The sequence below is a fragment of the Nanorana parkeri genome, unplaced genomic scaffold, assembly GCF_000935625.1.
Source record: "Nanorana parkeri isolate BGI_ZX_2015 unplaced genomic scaffold, ASM93562v1 scaffold620, whole genome shotgun sequence".
Taxonomy (NCBI): domain Eukaryota; kingdom Metazoa; phylum Chordata; class Amphibia; order Anura; family Dicroglossidae; genus Nanorana; species Nanorana parkeri.
This window is the reverse complement of record NW_017306888.1, coordinates 676,658-688,235: the sequence shown is the minus strand read 5'-3', so window position 1 is coordinate 688,235 and position 11,578 is coordinate 676,658. Positions and strand designations below refer to the sequence as shown.

General features: G+C 42.0%; 1 protein-coding gene across 1 annotated transcript in view; it reads right to left on the bottom strand.

The window, feature by feature from the left end:
- Positions 1 to 6,370: 6,370 nt before the first annotated feature.
- Positions 6,371 to 11,578, bottom strand: part of LOC108792251 (cdc42 effector protein 2-like) — a 31,847-nt gene continuing 26,639 nt past the window's right edge. The window contains exon 2 of the mRNA XM_018562988.1: positions 6,371 to 7,285. Coding sequence (XP_018418490.1) covers positions 6,443 to 7,144 — 702 coding nt within the window. The 5' untranslated portion in view covers positions 7,145 to 7,285 and the 3' untranslated portion in view covers positions 6,371 to 6,442. The remainder of the gene's footprint in view (positions 7,286 to 11,578) is intronic.

Genomic DNA, 11,578 nt, shown 5'->3' with positions numbered 1-11,578 from the left:
ATACTCGTCTCTCCTGTGACCTCATGTGTTTTGGAAGTATACTGTGATGTCATATCAAAGAGGCAGATAGGAGCACACTAGACTTCTGGCACATCGTCAGCTATATTTCTGTACTTGCAGTGTGTTTAACAGAATAAAACATGGTGAAATGTACATGTACTGTACATTTTGCTGTATTTTTCCTTGACATCGGTGGCTTCAGCTCTCTCTCCTTGAGCTTGAGGACCCCATGCCCTCCTGTAGTTTTTGAAGGACAGTGCTTCATGTAGTGGATGGATTCAGTCTGTGGATCACACTGGTCTTTCCCAATCCTGAGTTATTGATTGATGGCCTATGCAAAGTGAGCAGTGCAGTTCCATGAAAAACGCACACATGGAATGTGACGTAGGGTGCCCATAGATTCCAGTTGCTGGAATCCTAATATTACAGGCAATACAACTTCAACATTTCCCGGGCTCAGGAGTAAGGAGCAATATTTTTTTGCACATTGGGAGAGAGATTTGCAGCAAAAAGATCCCAGAGTTTAGATTTAAATGGACACAAGTATTTTGAATATTACTCTTTTAAAAATACCGCAAGGGCTCATTCATATGGGTCATTAGCCAGCAGGCACGTGGCCGGGTATGGGCCTTGTACTAATCAATGACAGTCCCCATCTACATACAAACTGGCTGCATCTGAATGCAGCAGCCTAATTGCCCATATGAATGTGCCATTAGGGAATGTGTAATGGAAACATACAGCATTCAGCTTGCATTTGTAAGCAGTTTGAGATGCTTCTGAGATTGAGTTTCTTTGGCGGCTATTCTGACCTGCATATGAGCTGCTTTTGTAATGACATCTCATCTTTTATTGGGGAAAAAAGTAGTTCTGATGCAAACAAATTATAAATTCCCCAGAAAATCTGAAAAAATAGTGGCCTGCTCTGCTTTGGGACCTTACAGATGTTAATAAATGAATGTGTTGATTGCTTACAGGAACCAATCAGAACCCCCCAACCAGCTGATCGGGTGCTGTAGGTCAGAGACACTTTTTTCCCAATTCATACACATACATACAGGCATAATATAATTATGACACAGTGTAGCAAATTGTTACACATCTTTAATTATTTAAAACTAACAAGTATCGAATTAGCATTTCTACTTCCAGATGAATATGAAGCATCTTGTTCTCCATTATATAGAAACAATGATTTCGATACAAAACCATTATTACAACGCTTACAAAACAAGGGTAAAAAGCCAGATTAGCCTGATGTAATACTCATGCAGAACCTAGCTTTGAGTGAAAACATTCACCAGTATATCAGTTATATACAAAAAATAAATGTGTGGCATCACCAATGCAGTCCAGCAGAGGGCACAGTGATAAGGCGAATAAGATGGTCGCCATGGTGGATGGAGATCATGCATGTTCCAGCTATCTGATCCAGCATGCTGAGGGAGGATGACAGGCTGGGATAGGATTTCACATAAACTGCCATTATTATTGCTTTTCCATGAGCTCTTAGTAAGCCTGTGCTGTCCTATGTCTTTCAGAAAAATAAAACGTGCTGTCAGCCACTGTCCGAGAAAACAAATATTTATCTCAAAGGATTTAAGTGCTTAGCATTTAAAATATAAAAATTGTCGCTCAGTGTGACACATTGATTGTCTGTCAACTAAATATTCATCAACAGCCTGTGCTTCTAAAATATAAATGCTTTTCATTTACTATCAATAACAGTGGACAGTTAATTGTAAGTCCCAATCACCCACCTGCATAACATTTCCACCTACACATTACCTATATACAACCAAGCCGTGTCTATAAACTATTCTTTTCCCCTCACTACCTGCCAAATCTCATTTCTGTATAACTCGGCTGAGCGGGCATGCTTGTGATTGGCTGGGCCAAATCTCATTTCTGTATAACTCGGCTGAGCGGGCATGCTTGTGATTGGCTGGGCCAAATCTCATTTCTGTATAACTCGGCTGAGCGGGCATGCTTGTGATTGGCTGGGCCAAATCTCATTTCTGTATAACTCGGCTGAGCGTGCATGCTTGTGATTGGCTGGTCCAAATTTTATGTAAAGCTATAAGGCCCCTTTCTCACCTTGGGCACGCATCAGAACGCAAAACGACAAATGTGTCATAGGAACACATTTGAATCAACAAGCCCATTCACATCTATGCACTGCGGTGCTCTGCGTTTTGGAAAGTGAGACATGTCTATTTTTTTGTACATTTTCATGCACTGTGAGGCCCATAGAAGTCTATAGCGTTGCACAAAAACACACGTATAGTGAGTTTTGATGCATTTTCATACATTTCTAGCCCCTGGCAAAAAGCTGTACGAAGTACAAGGAGACAGTGACGATTTTGTAGAGTATGATCATCTGAGGTTACCTTATTAGGGCTCATTACACATGTAAATTGTAATTACCTACTTATTGCCCCCCTGTCAGTGAACCGCAGGTACTCCAATAGAACTTAATGGCTGTACAAGGGGATGTGCCAGTACTTGCATACAGCTGCATATGGATGCACATGTAAATCCATGGAAACAGAATAGCTGCAGGAGTTTAGGTCCACATGAATACACATGTACCAACATATACCCATGTACAACCATTGACTTCTATGAGAGGCTGTAGGCAGTACCAGAGGCTCCCCAGGGGTGTAAAAATGCTGTTTATTACATTGTACGGGCTCAGCCGCCAGGGGTATGAGCCTTTATAGACATCCGGGTGTATGAGAAGAATTTATCATCATGTTCTCTGAGGTCATTATACAAGCAATCGCTATGTGAATCCAGTATCTGCGCCTGTTATGTCGCCTCCCTTCCTCATGTTCAACAAAGAAGGTGCAAATATGGACATTGTTATCAGATTCCTCAACACAAGGCACAGAAATCTAGACAGTGGGATCTTCCCAAAGTCCACAACAATATGGAGACCAGCGAGGGCAGGTCAAACCAAATACACACGATGCATGAACATGTATATTATTGAATCAAAAACGCACCATAATGCATAAGGAAAACACATGTAATAGAGCTACAATGCATGGTAAAAATGCTCCAAAAAATGGACAAAAGTCTACATTGACAAGGACATTAATCATCTGAGCACGCTGGCTTGTGATTGGCTGGGTATTGCATGCAAAATCTAATTTCTGTATATATGTAATTCCCAACTAAGCTGAGCATGTTGGGTTGTGATTGGCTGGCCTTTAATCTTCTACTTCCCTTCTTAAAGGTACACTCCAGTCATACTGAGCCTCCTAGTTCACACCGACATTTGCTGGACTGAGAAGCTTTGTGTATAGGTTGTAATTAAAGGATAAGTACAGTTTTAGAAAAAAAAAACTGATCATCATCATTTAGCCCAGTATCAGCACAGACCTCAGATACAGACCAGTTGATCGGTTTGCAGCTAGGAGCGGTATTTGTCATTTACAGATCCCAGATATAGAGGACAATAACCATTGCATGTGCTGTGGGTAGTCATTATATCTTTTATAGAGGAGAAGGGAATTATGGGATATTGTTTTCTGTAAGACGGCATTTATCCTTGAAAAAACATCAAGTTGCTTTCCCCAAAAGCTTTTGAATGGGGCCCATGGTGACAGAACACAAAAGCAATCATATGGCTTTAATAGGCTTTATTGTATGTGCTGATTGTTGAATCTTAATGATGTATCTCTGCTGAGGTATTAAAACATAAAGCCAAACTCCAGGCAGATATAATTACACACAAAAAAGCCCCACAAATAATGAAGTGATATAAAAGACGCCCTTAAATGTATTACATTTTTTAATTGCAGCTTGTGTGGGCTCCTGTCCAGCCTCCTGTAAGCAGTACTGGGAGAGGAAGGGGCAGCAATAGAGAACAATCATGTGCTCACAGGTAATATGCTGACAGGAGGGGAGAGCAAAATTAAAACTGAATTCCAGGGAAAACTAAAAATAACATCGAAGTGGGGCTCCCCCCGCATTGCAGTGGTTAATACTCATGTATACCTAGGGTATCAGTAAAAAGGACTTTTACCTAATTTCTCGCTCCCCGCAGGCTACCTCCACACTAAGACCAGCCCCTGCAGCCTTTTCTTTAAGGCGCTCTGGTGGTTGTAGGTACTTTAACATCAATAGCACTGAATTTTACGTGAGGACATCAAGGGGCTGCCCATAACCTGGAGCATTAGTGAAGAGTGCTGGCTGCCAGAGGAGCAAGGGATCAGGTAAGTAAAAGTCCTTTTTGGTACCTTAAGCATTCATGATCATGCTGTGCTGTCGATCTGATCAATGATCTGGCTGTTCTATCTTCAGGGGTGAAGATACAGCCAATTAAAGCCATATATCATTGATTTTGTTATCTCCATGACTTCACCAAAGACTATTTAGGGCCATTGTTGGAATGTTGAATACAGATCTTAATGTGTGTGCTGACTGTAGCTTTAAGATAGCACTTGGCAGACTTCAGCAAGATTTTTTTCCACAAGTTTCAAGCATTGCTAAAATGGCTTCCAAAAGCTGTTTGAAGCTTGTAGACAGCTTTTTAAAAATGTCTGAATCTGATACTCGTCACAGTAATGCCAATAGTTGAATAAAAAACAATGTATGTGCGTATGAGGCCGTTAGGAAGAGGATATAGTTTGACATTTTGTTCAATTAATTGTAATATTGGGTGAGTGGAGATACCCTTTAAGCTTGCCACTATATTAAAATGTCTCCTTTACTCTTAGCCATCTATAGACTTTGCACCTTTCAGTTAACAGTAATCTTCACTTTCTTCTACCTATCTTATATCATCAATCAGTTGAGAACCTAAAGTGTATTTTGGGTGGAGCCACCATCTGAATGATAATGGGGCACCTCCCGATGTATGTTACCACGCTCTAGATCCTAAAAACTGAAGTTCCACATTTCCAGACCCTAAAAACTGAGCTTGCTCTATTATACTATCAGTGACCCTCCCTTCCTGCTCCACTTGCTTACCTGCTGCCCACAAAGTCAGCTAGATGGCTTCAAAAGCCAAGAGTTCAGGTTAAGTGGAGGAGGATCAGGTGGGCCACAGTGTGACCAGTATAGCTGAGTGTTTAATAGAAGGGCCCAGACCACTCTGAAAAATAACTGAGGGCCCATGCAAGCACCCAAAGTCACCTGCCTGATCTTCCTCATGTTGGTTTCGTAAGACACTGGAGTCCACATGTATGCTTTACCTTTTAAATAACAAGCTATTGAAATTGTTAAATGCAACTAACTAAAACATTTAACTACTCCATTTTAGAGGGAGAATAGCTAATATGCACTAATATGCAGTACAGAGCCTGGCAATCCACCACTACATCACTATGCAAGCCATTTAACAACTTATTTCAACTAACATACATTTCCATTTCAGCCTGTAGCAAGTCATACTTTCCTACACTGTAAATATACCTTACTTGCAAACATGGCAACAGTTTTCAGTTCATACATAGGATTTCCTGGAATTTTCATTCCCCTGCTTATGTATCTGGTTCACTGTGCTTCCCAGAAAGCCTGCACGAAGCTTGAGGTCAAATTACAGTCATCCACTGCACTACCCTTCACTAAGAATTCCATCTGTTGTCAGATACTTGCAAAGGTGCTTCATGTCTAAATCGATATAATGCTTCTTATTGCTTCACAGGGGTTGATCATGTAATTATAGTATGGATAACCTTCCATTACTTTTAGCAGCGCATGCACATTGCCTATTTCAGTTCATTAGAAAAAAAGAGACCATAGGAATATACAATTAAATTTTTGCAACTTATATAGCTGAAGTAGTCTTTTTATACAAGACTATTAAAAAAAATCAACTGAACTTGATTGACTTGTGTCTTTTTTCAACTTGACTAACTATGTAACTATGAATTTAAGTTGGGGTGAGCTTTCCCATTTACACCAGATGCGCAACATTTATTGGACATTTTAGATTCATAGCTTAAATTGAATTGTAAACTGGAGCACCCTTTTTTTTCTAACTCGCATCAATTCACATCAACTCAAGCATCTTGTCTAATCTAATGCAAAGGCGGATTATTGCATTGAGTACAAATTCCAATTTTCTGCAACGAAAGCACAAAGAATGCATTTGGTGTGAATGAGCCTTGAGCCATATTGTAATATTTTGTAGGGACTGAAATATATTTTTACTGCTAGTTTGCCTTCAGTTGTTAAACCTGTTAAAGAACTTTGTATAATAAATATTCTCAAGAAGTGTTCATGCCAGCAAAATGTCATTATATTATATATTGTAATATTCTTAGTGCTAAGATGAAATATTGTTGTCATAATAAGAACCAAATATCCATAGGTATCGTAGGCAGATGATGGTTCAACTTTTCTTTCACTAGTTCTCTTTGTAGCACTTCTGTACTAATAAATAGTGTCCATACATGACTATTTACAAAATGTTGATGCTTTTCCAATGTCAGGAAGCTTTATAACCATCCATTATCCTCAGAACATCATCCAAAATGGATGGTCCAAGGTCTAGCTCCAGCCCAAATAGCGACTCATATGGAGTGTCCACAATCTTAGCATCTGTGCTGTCTGGCTTGTCTTCATATTCATCTGTCCCGTGTTCTTGTGTGTACATGTTTCCAGTAATGGAACCCTCAGAAGAACAAGCGGAACTTGTCAAAACCCTGCTGCTCTCCTCCTGTGAGATAGAAGAGAAGGACATTTCTTCTTCTCTATGAAAGCGTCCCTCTCCATAGCTTATAGACATAGAACGTTGGCTTGGGACATCTTCCAGGTGGAGCCTGGGGGGTTTTGGAGGTGCTCTCTCCTTACTTTGGGTACCAGCGAAGACGGGAAGAGAAACTGCATTTTTGAGGAAGGGACGGAAGCTTCCATCACTGTCATGAGGGTGAAACTCCTGGTCAAGGCTGGTGTCCGTGCTCTGCAGGGTCAACTTCCGGCCCAAGTTTGGAAGCAGATCATACTTCCCCTGCAAGAAGGACAGTTCCCCAAACATGTCTTCTTGTCCCTCCAGTCCTATGTGAGCACTATGCCTGAAGTCTCCCAGAGGAGGGCTTATCATCTCCCTTGATAAAACATCCCGTAACTTTGGCTTTTTACCCCGCTTGGGAGTTGAAGTCTTTAAATAAATTGGTGTTTTAGCTGGCATTCTGCACTGATAAGGTTGATGACAAATTAACGTCTTCTAAGTGCCTCCACAACAAGTATCCCCAAAGCAATTAAAGGTATATGATGGACATCATCTTCAGTGGGATAAATATCTTGCTTGAAAACTATTCGTTCTTTAAACCTGAAAGAAAAATGTTCCATATTAATTTGTGAATGTCAGTACATGTATATAATCATATCCCTCTTACATTCTCACAAGCTTTTTTAAAATGGACCTTCCAGTAACGTTACAAGTCTGTGTGAATACATTCCTGACATATATACAATAACATTTTTCAGAAAAGCTATTCCTTTTATTATTAAAAATCAGCCATTGAGCTCCAGTCAAGTGACTTTGCTTAGGTGCTGTCATCAGTCTGTTGCAGGCAAGAGGATACATGCTCTCAGTCTCCTATCCCCTAGTGATTAGACTGCATCATTGTCACTTTGCAGCAAGTCAGAAGGTGAGAGCCTGCTGTAGGGGCTGATCTACGTCAGACATTTGTAAACGTGGCTAAGATCTGCACAGGGATCAAAATTTACATGAATGTGTCATCTCTGAGCATCTCAATTCAGCAAGTAGATGCTGACCCTGAAAAATGCCTAAACATAGGTGGTTCCAGTAGCGGGACTATCACCATAGCGACCCAGGCGGCCGCTATGGGGTCCGGGGCACAGGGGGGCCCAGCCAGGATGAGGGACAAAGGGGTCCCGCTGATGCTGTGAGGGCCGCCTGGGTCGCTGTGGCATCACAGGCTGCTGGCTGTCACCGGCGGCTGTGAGGAGGAACGCGCAGCTGCGAGGAGGATTGCGCCGCTGTTCAGATCACTGACAACCTGTCAGTAATCTGTGCAGTGGAACGTTCCTTCTCACAGCCGCTACTAAGTCAGTGATAGCCAGCAGGTGCAGAGAAGGAGGTTGGGTCCGGCGTCGGCAGCGGAGGAAGAGGCAGGGCCCGGCGGTGGAGGAGGCGGATAGCGGATTGGGACTGACACGTAAGAGGTGTGCAGGGATGTGACCAGCCCACCTGAGACCCTGCAGAGCCCACAATAGCGAGTCTATAGTGGGCTCTGCAGGGTCACTCTCAGGTGGGCTGTTTGGGATCTCAGGTGGGCTCTGGCGTAATTAGAAATCATAGAGCCCCATACAAAATTTTGCTATGGGGCCCTGTGATTTCTAGTTACACCCCTGAATGGTTCTATCTTTCTGCAGAAAAAAAAATCAGATGATGACATTGTCAGGGGGAGCAGGGAGTACCGTGATCTCTATGAGAGATAATAAATACCTGTTTGTTGTATACTTGCACATTATTTAACCCTGTCCATGTGGCAGTGCTGGGATAATGACATAAAGGAGAGTGAGTCAAATATTCTCCATACTATTACCAGTTATTTTCATCACTCCTGGCAGCTTAACAGAGTGGCAGGAAAGCGAAGGGGAGGTATGTGGGTGTTGCTTCTCCTTCAATGGGAAAAGTACAGATTTGTCTAAAAGGCCCAATTAAAAAGCTGGATGTTATTTATAATAAAATTAGAAGCTAAGCACTAAATGTAACATCTTTCAGGTACAGTGAGATTCTAATACAGCTAAGCTGAAACCACCAGCAGCGGGGACATTTACTAGCACTAGGTGACTGTGACCCCTCAAATATCACCAATGCAAGTCTGTGAATACAAAAAGCCAGCACCCAGTTGGAATCCACCTGTAAGGTAAAAGACATCTATGCTGATGCATTTCGGCCAATACTGTCTTCAGCCATAGCATGCTATGACTAAGGCAAGGATTGGCCAAAATGCATCAGTATGGATGGATGCTGGCTTTTTGATTCATGAGCTGTATACACTGTAAGGAAGTGCGGCCATGCATCTTCTGTTGTTGGTTTGGATTATTATGCCTAGCCAGGTAAGCTGATTAATGAGACTAGTGGGCACTGGAAATCTTAAAGTGAACCTGTGCTTTGCAAAAAAAGGACTTTAAGCATGCTGAATATAATTTCCCTGCACTCCCCACTTCCCTGGTCTACCACCATGCCACTGGTCCACAATGCTTATCGGTCAGAACAATAAAAGATGATTGCTCATCAGCTAATAGGAGAAAATGCACATTATATATTGCTTCCTGCCTTATTAAATAAGACTTCAGCTTGTTCCATACAGTCTCAAATCCAACATCACGCAAACAGGAAATGGCCACGGAGGGGGGGCATAGTTTACTGAGCTTCAGAACTATCATACCAGTAAGAATAATCTCCACTTATCAGGGAGGACAGGCAAAGATAAAAATAACGATGGCACACACTGTATTATTAGATTTCCGGGGGAAACCAGGGCTGGCTTTTGGGATTAGCTTCCTTCCCCTTAAACAAACAGGATGGACAAGCCCTCCCAGAGCAAATCACAGAATAATTGCCTGTCACAGTCACTTTCATCCCGATTGCCCAGTGATAGAACTTTCTCTTGTATTGTTGTTGATATTCTGATGAGCTAATTGGCACTGATTAAAGAGGTACAGGACTTCCGAACGGGCTCTAGTAGAGATAGGTACCGGTAAATGAGGTTCTACCCCACCTCCCAATGTATAAATATCCACTATTGTGCTGTATATGTGTTCAGCCATGAACCAATTGATATGCTGCAACTTCATACAAGATTTCTGTCCCTTCCTTGTTGAACTTAAGATGCCAACGTGTCTGTGAAGGTTCTCATTCATCCAGGTCATGGTATATCTGTAAAAAATAAGTCAAGGCAACTGGACTTGTTGTATTTTTCTTGAAGACGTTTCACTGGACATTCGACCAGCTTTTTCTTTGAGAAAGCTGGTCGGATGTCCAGTGAAACGTCGTCAAGAAAAATACAGCAAGTCCAGTTGCCTTGACTTATTATTTACAGATATTTAAGATGCCAACCCAATCCAAGTGTAGAAGAGCTGCCCATGTGTGGCCAGAAAGAACCAAATGAGGCCATTGTACTGCTACTTATAGCCACAGTGTATCACTGATGTAACTAGTGATAAGAAAGATTCCATGATACATTAGCTTTCAGCGCCAGGAGCATAGCAATGGTAGTTTTAGAACAGATCTCCTGGTGTGGAGTCCAACCGAAGGCTCCCAACAATTATATTCACTATAACCTATTCTCAGAAACCCTACCACTAATCCTCACAACAACCCTAAAGCTGACCATACACTATGCATTCTTTTCTCATTCAGTCGCACAAACTGAATGAGAAAAAGCGTTCCACCCATCCACCACATTTAGCCCTGCCAGGCTATTGTATTTCGAGAGTGGCGGGTGTGCTGCTTTCAGAATACTTCTAATTGGCTGCAGTCACTGTTCCGCAGAGAATTGTGAACTGGATCCTTCAACAAAAGTCGATTAAAGAATTTACTTTTATTGAAAAGAGGGGTGCTGACGGGGCCACACACTGCTCGTATTTCGGCCAACTCTGCCTAAGTGTTAAAGCCATTGGGTCAGCATGACAGCCAGGCAACTATAATTTGCTAAGTGAATAGTCAGCAATAGCACCCAGCCTCCATGTCTCTTTTAGGAAAGGTTTCCTTTAAAGGCTAAGTTTACCTTTCTGACCATGTTTCATATTATACTTAAATTTGGGGTGTAACATGAAACATGGTCAGATCGCCACCCTTCTCCTGTCCTCCCACTTACCTGAATTGTGGCGTTCTTCTCCCTGCAGGCTTGTGTACACGTTTGAATTCGGTACAGCTGTGTGTTGCTCCGCCAACAGAGCCCCATCATCCATTCACATTACAAGTCCTATCAGCGACCGTGTCAGAGGGACTTGAAGTTCTCAATGAAATACACCCCACATGTAGTCCATTGACACTGCCTCCTGTCTATGTTACTGAATGTCTGCAGGAGCCAGGGCATTGCATCTGTCATCCACTGAACATGGTTGAAATATTTTACTGGCTCTAATGCAAAAAAAATAAATAAATGCACATTTTTTTCTTTTATAAAGAAGTCTGTATTTATTACACAGTATTGCACAGTACCGCACTCTACATGCAAGGTACAGGCGGAAGTTTCCTTTAAAGCTGAACTCCAGGCAAACAGGTTACTACATTATATGTTGCGGGCGCTGCATAATTTGTAAGTTATTTGTTTTGACCCCACGGTCGATTTTGCTGCAGCCTTCAAACTAAATTGGCACACTAGCACTTATACACTTTTCTAGGTCCAGCGCAGAATCACTTATATCTATAAACAGGTTACCTGCCTGAGATTTACACAGTCCTACCACAAAGCACAGCCTGTCTGGTAGTGAAGAGGACTTCACATTTCTCTGTCGCAGTTTCGCTTTCTCTTATAGGTCTCCTTCCCATCTCCACACTGACTGGAGAGTGAAAGAAGAAGCAGCACATTAATAAGCTCATTCTCTGTCTTTCTGCTCCCCCCCCCCCCCACCACCACCCACA